Source organism: Humulus lupulus, chromosome 2, assembly GCF_963169125.1.
Source record: "Humulus lupulus chromosome 2, drHumLupu1.1, whole genome shotgun sequence".
Lineage (NCBI taxonomy): Eukaryota > Viridiplantae > Streptophyta > Magnoliopsida > Rosales > Cannabaceae > Humulus > Humulus lupulus.
This window is the reverse complement of record NC_084794.1, coordinates 258930333-258938934: the sequence shown is the minus strand read 5'-3', so window position 1 is coordinate 258938934 and position 8602 is coordinate 258930333. Positions and strand designations below refer to the sequence as shown.

Sequence of the window (8602 nt, the reverse complement as noted above, 5' to 3'; positions counted from 1 at the left end):
CAAAAACTTATATATGTGTGTTTGATTTTGTCGAAAATTACTAGATGGTTATTCTACCACTTAGGTCCGAGAAAGAAAACTCAAGAAAGAAATAAAAAACATGGAGAGAAATAGATATTTCAGACTTTCAGTGATGAGTTGTTGAGTTATGCGTACTCAAGATAAGATTTGAATAATGTGTGTGAGGGAATCTTTGACAATATAGATCTGGAAGACATGGTTGCATTAGGAGGGGAAATATTTCCAATAGTTAGGTTGAAGATTGACGAAGTGACGAGATAATAATTACAAAAATACAATATTTGGAAAAACAACTAATTGGACGAGATAATAATCTTTGACCAATGATTTTGTTTAGATTTTAATATTAAAAATCAGGTTCAGCTCAAAATTCAATTAAAAAAACAAAACAATTCAATTACTAGTTAGATTAAGTTGTATTAAATTTTGAAGCTTAATTAGGTTAGATTGAGTTATTATAAAAATGTTTGAATGCATCGAATGCGCGTCTCTAATAACAAATAAATATTAATTCAAAATAAATCTAAAATCAATGTAAAAATAACAAAAAAAAAAAGGTAAAATCGTTAAAATATAAAAAAATTCAAAAATCATAAAATTGAGAAAAAAAAAAGTTTCATCGTAAAAATATATTTCTTTTTTGCAAAATTAAGTATTTTTTGTAAAAATATTTTCTTTAATTGCAAGACAATGTCGTTCAATGCAATTTCCAACGGGTTAACCAAATCAGGCCCAACTTTAGGTCCAAGAAGCCTAATTCAATTCATTTCATTTCATCGTATATGCAAAACGATGTCGTTCTAAGAAAAAAAAAACTCCCAGAATAGTACACAATCCGACATCCACGTAGAAACAAGCAAAACAAATCAATCTCTAATCATAAGATCATCATTGGTCTCTGTGACGATTTTCAACCCTTCGCTCTGCTTTCATTTCATTCTCTCTCTTCTCCTCTGAGGTTTTAGAAGGGTTTCTCTTCATCTGTCCGTACGCCACCTTGTGGGAAAACCATAACCAGTGCCACACACAAAAATAAAGAGAAGAAAAAGAAAAATGGGGTCTTTGACAAATGGGGTGGAGAGAGGAGGTTCCCATATGAGAGAGAAAGATGAACCAGAAGAAGAAGTGGATGAGCATGAGCCAATTTTAATGGAGCAAAGCGAGAGGTTTTGTATGTTTCCTGTAAGATATAAGCAAGTTTGGGAGATGTACAAGAAGGCTTTAGCCAGCTTTTGGACTGGTACTATTTATTGCCAACCTCTCAGTCTCTAAATTCACATGCTTTTAATTATTTTATTTATCTGTTTTTTGTTGTGTAATTGTAAGTGGGTATGTGTTATTTTATTATTTTAATTTTCCATTTTCTCAAATTTTGCGTTTCTGTTATCATGTGAATTAAGAGGCTTTGCAGGGATTTTCTTGATATTCTTTTTTTTTTTTTTTTGATTCTGTTGAACTAGTTTTTGGGTTGCTAATTAGATGGTCTTTATTTTTAATTTTCGAGCTGTGTTCGGAAAATGGGAAACTACTGTGCAGTTTTGGGTCATTTTGTTAACACTGAGTTTTTTTCAGGAACATGAAGTTGAGTTTGCTCTGTTTCTTTTTGAGGTTGTACTTTTAAATTAAGTTGTATTTTACCGTTTTTTGACTTATTTCCCAAGGAGCTGCTTTGTGAAGAAAGCTGTAGCTTTTTTTTTTAATCTCTTATTGGGCCCCAGAAGATTTTTTTGGAGGAGAATTCTGAGGTCTGATTTATTAAGCTGACCAAAATATTTAGTTTCTTTAAAAAGTAAAATTTTCTTTTTTCGCTTTTGCTTCCTGAGTTTTGATGTGTTTACAACTCTAGTCTAGTATTCATGTTCAACATTATATTTATAGTCTCTGTTTGAGTTTCCATGAAATGTATATTTGCTTTACATTTATGCCCTTCATTCTAACTGTTTGGTTCACACATTTGATAAGGCCTTGGCTGATAGTTTTCTCATCACCAATTTTTGTCAGATATAACACTTCTTGAACTGTAGTTGTCCTCTCTCTAATTGGAATTATTATCATGTCTTATAATGTAAAGGCAAACATGAGTTTTGCACAAGCACCAGATGGTTGATGAAAGTTGCATCTTGAATCTAAACTCTTACTTTAATGGTACTTTAGAAAAACATAATCTTAGGTGGGACAGTGGCATGATTAAGAACTAGAATCCAATAATATTTACAAAGTTAGAAAGATACCATCTTAAAGATATGATTAATCATTGCATGGGGCCAGTCACCGTGATTCCATATTGTTTCCTGTATTGGTTTATGTGCATCAGTTCACTTGGCTCTCAAATTGCAATAGTGTATTCTCATGATGTGTTGATGGGGTTACAGCTGAAGAGGTTGATCTCTCTCATGATGTTCAACAGTGGAATACTTTGTCTGATCCAGAGAAACACTTCATAAGTCATGTCTTGGCATTTTTTGCTGCATCTGATGGGATTGTTTTGGAGAATTTGGCCGCAAGATTTCTGAATGATGTTCAAATTCCAGAGGTGACTTTCCTCAGTGTGTTTTGTTCTATTTAATTTGTAAGAGTATGATAAGTTCTTTTTTTTCTTTCTTTCTTTCTTTGTTTTTATTCCTTTTATGAATACAGTATTGTGGCTTAGTATCTGTATTTAATATTTGGTCTTTCATATGCTTCCTTGTTCATCCTACTCTTGACTTCTTCACCTTTATTCAAGGTTATCCGATATCCTACTGGAAAGTCGTATGTCTTCAGGCTAATTCCTCGTTTGATTGTACAAATAGGTACAGGTTTTCTGTAGAAGACCTAAATTTTATATTGACCCTTATTAGCATTTTTTTCATTTAGTATGAGAATATTTTGCCGATGACAAGTGAAAGAATATTTCGTTAATTCTTAACACTGTACTTTGCTCTGCATTGTCTTACTATTTTGCTGGAATTCTCTACTTTATAATTTCTCAGATCTATTTTAATGACTTTGTTTTTGTTTTCAAACCTGCAACTATGCGGTTAGTCCTTAATAAGTATGACACCAATTTACTAAGTTGTCTCAATTTAATATCTTCATTAAAAGTTGCAAATTCCTACTTATCCCCTATTCTGCTTCCCTCAACCATTTTTGTTGTCGTTCAGATATAAGAATTCATCACTTATTTAACTTAATATATATTCTGTTCTTTCCTGGTTAGCCTATTTACTTCAATGTTCATCATTTCTCCCAGGCTCGGGCATTCTATGGCTTTCAGATTGCAATGGAAAATATTCATTCTGGTATATCTTTAATGATGCTTTCCACTCATTCTTCTATAAATCATTTAACACATACCTGATTAGAGTTATACTTTTTTGGCTCTGCTACTGTCAGAAATGTACAGCTTGCTTTTGGAGACATATATTAAGGATTCAAGTGAGAAACATAGATTGTTCAATGCACTTGAAAACATTCCTTGTATCTCGAGGAAGGCTAAGTGGGCTCTGGAATGGATTCGTAGGTACTAATGCATCTTTCTATTTAATTTTTCCGGAAAAAATCTATATCACTAGCTTATGTGGCTACATGGTATAGTTTTAGGTGGCATATTATGTTTGTTCATTTCAAGGGATATTGCTTAAATCTCAATAAGCTATTAGTGTTAATGAATCCATGGCTCTCTCAATTTTACATTAGACAAACTTTGAGCTAGATACTTTTGTTATCTGTTCAAACTTCATTGACAGTCCTTTCCATATTAGTTGTTTTTCCTGTCTTTTTTGTTACATAATTTCTTATTATATATGACACGCAGTTCCACTTCGTTTGCGGAACGACTTGTTGCTTTTGCTTGTATTGAAGGAATATTTTTCTCTGGAAGGTAATTTTCATTGATAGTAATCAGTCATATGCACCTTACGTGTTTGATGTGGCCAAGTTCATCTCTTCGGATCATTTTCCTTATTATTGGTGCTTGTTGTCATCCTCAGCTTTTGTGCAATATTCTGGCTTAAAAAGAGGGGATTAATGCCAGGATTGACATTCTCAAATGAGCTTATTTCTAGAGATGAAGGACTCCACTGTGAATTTGCTTGTCTTCTGTACAGGTAATTTTTGTATGTTTGTTCTCTGTTTCTTATACCTTTCTCTAAGCTTATGTGCTTATGTGTTGGGGTTCACACCTGTTAAATTTCACATATGGCATCTTTCAGTATTGAGAATAAGCATACTGCTAGTGTTAGATACTTTCTTGGCTGAATCTGGGTTATTTGGTTCTCTTTTGGGAACTTTTGAATATGAGAATTCAGTTATTTTTGCCTTTTGGTTTGCTAAGTGAAAGAATAACATACTCGTGTGATGTATTGCTTACAGTTTACTCCAAAAGCAACTACCTTGGGAAAAAGTTCATCACATTGTAGATGAAGCCGTTGAGATTGAGACAGAATTTGTTTGTGAGGCCCTCCCATGTGCATTGATTGGCATGAACTCAACACTAATGAGCCAGTACATAAAATTTGTTGCGGATCGACTTTTGGTATCTCTTAAGAACTCATTTCTGGTTCTTTTTTCTTTGACATTTTTGTATCTACTTTATGCTTTTCAATTAAAGTCAAGCTTTCTATGTTCCCAGGTTGCATTGGGATGCCAGAAAAAGTACAATGTGGAAAATCCTTTTGATTGGATGGAGTTTATATCTTTGCAGTGAGTTCATATCTATACTATTTTAATTGATTATTTTTCAAGGACCTTAGGTTATCTGATGCCTTAATAGTAAGAAAATTCACTTGGTTGCTCAAGGCTCTGTACCCACTTACAGACACTACTTTGGAAGTTAGTTTGACAGTTTATTATTCCTCACTTTATAATAATATCAGTACTATTACTTTAACTGTTATCTAAGGTGTGACACCCCAAAGTTGGCCGACCAACCTTAGTTAGCAAACTACATGTACAACAAATGATTTGTTTTTGTAGATATCCATCTTGTAGACTTTAAACTTCTATGTTTGTAATTTTTTATCATGAGTATGCAATAAGGAAAGATTAAAACAGGTTAAATTTTCTTTCTTCCATATAGTAATATTGGGAATCCTGAGAAGTTAAGATAGCCCAAACCTTTTGTACTACCACATTACTCATCTGATAGTTTAGCACTAAAACTATGATCATAATGTTTTCTTTATGGCTCAATAACATGATGTTCTTCTTCATTGTTCAATTATGCAGAGGAAAGGCAAACTTCTTCGAGAGAAGAGTGGGTGATTATCAGAAGGCATCTGTAATGCCAAGCCTTCAAGGTGGCGAAAGAAACTTCGTCTTCAAGCTGGACGAGGACTTCTAGTCATCATCACAGTGTTGCAAGTTTCATTCAGATGCTCAAATCAGCATCAAATTGTTGTTACACTCCTTGTGTCAACTACATATTATCTGCCATCTACCTCATATCTGAGCCATTATTTGAAGTGAGTATCATATCAAACCATAATTTGAAGTGAGTATTTATCAAGTTTAGTTCCCTTAAACTTGTCATATACACATAAATTTTGGATCTACACTACTGTTCTTGTATCAATATATAACAATTTCTTTTTTTTCCTAGCTGAAAGGAGTCTTTATCTACTTTAAAATCACTAGCATGAGATGGAAACTTGGGGATCTTTCTTCAGTTTTCTTTCATTAGTTCATTGATTATCATTGCTTAACATGAATTAGGTATCTATGCACTTCCTTTTCAATAAGATATGAGATTAAATAGAAGAATAATTTGCTTACCTCTTGGTATGTTTATGGAAAAGATTCCAAGTATGAATTGTAATGATGGCATGCTACATAAACTGCAATACATGCTGTTTTAGGTTAGTAGCTTCCTTGTCAAGGTGTTCATGGCGATTTCTGTCCGGTAGTGGTAGTTGTGACAGGCTTTTCTACTTGGTACCCTTTTCCTTTCATTAGTTAACATAACTTACATAGGACTTACTTTGATCTTAAAACATCGACACTTGTCTTAAAGTGTTCTACTCCAAATATTATGAGATTAAAAATACTTGCGTGTATGAATACTCAGTCACATATCCTAACATATATATAAATATTTTTAGATTACTGATTGAAACTCAAGATTTACCCTCCAAAATTACTCATGTGACATCATTTTTTACTATTCATATTTTTCAAAATTTGTGTGTGCACAGTAATCCAAGATTATGTTGTTATAAAGTTTGAGATTTGAGTCTCTGAATGTACCTACATAACAGTCGTTTTATTTTTTTTATTTCGACATGCCTTTATATATGTGTGTGTACATAATTGTCATTGGAAAATGAGTACAAAAGTTTAAAACTATTTATGTATGAGTAGACATTTTCTGTTTTGTTTTGGTAGGGAAAAAAATGATATGAATGGATTGGTTAGTGTCCAAAATATTCCATCATCATAGGCTAGTTTATTAGGAGTTAATTAGTAATGAATGTCTAAACCGAATACAAAGACAAAAGTTGTGGAAAGGCCAGTTGAAACAGGCTTTGCAATCACTTTTAAATAGTAAAGAAATGGTAATGATCTAAATAAAAATATCATGTTAATCTCATAATATTAGTTGTTGACTATCTCAGGGCACTCATTATAGTTACACAAACGGTATAATGCCATCTTCCACTTGGTAAAAAATAAAAATAAAAAATTCTTATCAAAACAACCTTATCTCTTCTACTGCAGAAAAAAATTTTAGGATTTTTAGCATGAACTTTTGAACTATACGTAATTTAGCAAATTGATCGCTGAATTATAAAGTATAGTAATTAAGTTCCTAATCTCATTACCAATAGTAATTAAGTCATTATATGTAATTTTGTGACTAATTATTGATGGAAAATATTGCATAACATTATTAAAGTGTCAATATAGAAAAGCAAAAATATAAAATGCATTTAATTAACATCACAATGTTAGATTAAATATTAATTTAGATACATAACAATCCTAATGCGGAATAAACTTATTGTTATAACAATCCTAATGTGGAATAAACTGATTGTTATAAATGATCGAATATATGTACCTCCAGTCATTGCTATTGATAATCTTGATTTACAACTCTAGATTATAAGAGAAATTAGAACGAGTACATGGACTTCTTGGGACTGGTACTCTATATTTATAGAGTGAGATTTACCATCAAAGTCTCTGCCACAATTATAGAAGTTGAGATATTCTCTCAATTTAATTAAGATATTCCCTCCATTTAGTTAGAAAATTCAAATTGGGTTTAACAGATAAATATTGATCATTAATTTTGATATATTAAATAAATAAAAAATCAATTAATTATAACAAATTAATTTTTAATATATATCGTTATTAAATATTCTAACACACAATCTCTCTCTTTTTTCTCTATTTCTCCCTCTAAAAAGTAAACAATGAAAAATAAAATTTAAACTTATGCATATCAAAATATAGCATTATGAACAAAATGACGAATCCAAAATCTCTATTTGTTTACTTTGGCAATGTAAAACAATCTTTTTCATAAAATAAATTACTCTAAAAATCACACAAGTGAGATTTAATTGTTATTATTTAATTAGTTTACAGACTTAATTGCTACATTTTATAATTCAATAATTAATTTGCTAAATTACAAATAATTTAAGGAACTATCACCCAAAAATTATTCGCCAATCTCTCTATCTTTTCCACATTTGCATGGCCAATTTGGCATAATGGATGCTATTTGTTTTTAGGGTGGGATTTGTTGACTTAGGCAACATAGGTACTACTAAAGTTTATTAATTTATGATAACTATTAAATTTCATTTTAATTCGTGTTATTATTTAAATGACAAACTATTATGTTTATATGATACCATAATAATTTATGATAAGATAGATTAAAAGCTTGTGATGAATTATTTTATCTTCTACTAATTTGCCATTTTATCTGAAAATAAAACAATCATTACTTTTTTTCTTTTTAATTATTATTAGGCATTTTATTGTCTTCTGTGAACTTTTTTTTTATTATTATTAAAGGCTTGACACTATCAATCACGTTTGCTTGCCTTGGTCGTTTTAAGTTTTGGTGGCAAGACATTCTCTCTATTTAAGAAAAACTTTTATATTAATTTAATTTAAACAAAATATATAAAAAATAATCTCTCTCTCCAATTCTAAATTGGATAAACATTAAAAAAAAAAGAACAAGAGAGCTGGGACAAGAAATCATGAAACTAGTCTAATATTGTTAAATGTATAAATAAAATAATATTGTTTCATTGCCTTAGAAAATACACCAACATCCCTGTTTTTTATTTTTTAATCAGCTCATAACAACTTTGAAACTCTCAAATGAAGCTGTTAATTTTAATAAATGTTATGGTGAGAGTGAGTGTGACTATGACTCATCCATTTCACCTAACTCCATATTTTTCTTTGAATAATCTTTTCTGTTTTCCCATGCAAATACACTCATTCTCTGACTAATTACCATTTTATTACTATTATTGTAATTATTATTGGTTGACAGTTAGCGAAGAATCATAATCAATCAATAAGCTTAACTTTCTTAAGCTAAACCATAATTAAAGTGGCTCCTTTTTCA

At 30.9% G+C, this 8602-nt stretch overlaps 1 protein-coding gene across 1 annotated transcript; it reads left to right on the top strand.

Moving 5' to 3' along the window:
* The first annotated feature begins 884 nt into the window (after positions 1 to 884).
* LOC133819281 (ribonucleoside-diphosphate reductase small chain A) lies at positions 885 to 5601 on the top strand. The gene is made up of 9 exons (XM_062252480.1): positions 885 to 1261; positions 2394 to 2554; positions 3254 to 3302; positions 3397 to 3523; positions 3818 to 3883; positions 3993 to 4109; positions 4375 to 4537; positions 4634 to 4704; positions 5230 to 5601. The coding sequence occupies exons 1-9, from the start codon at positions 1075 to 1077 to the stop codon at positions 5342 to 5344; spliced, it is 1056 nt and encodes a 351-aa protein (XP_062108464.1). The 5' UTR covers positions 885 to 1074; the 3' UTR covers positions 5345 to 5601.
* Positions 5602 to 8602: the final 3001 nt, after the last annotated feature.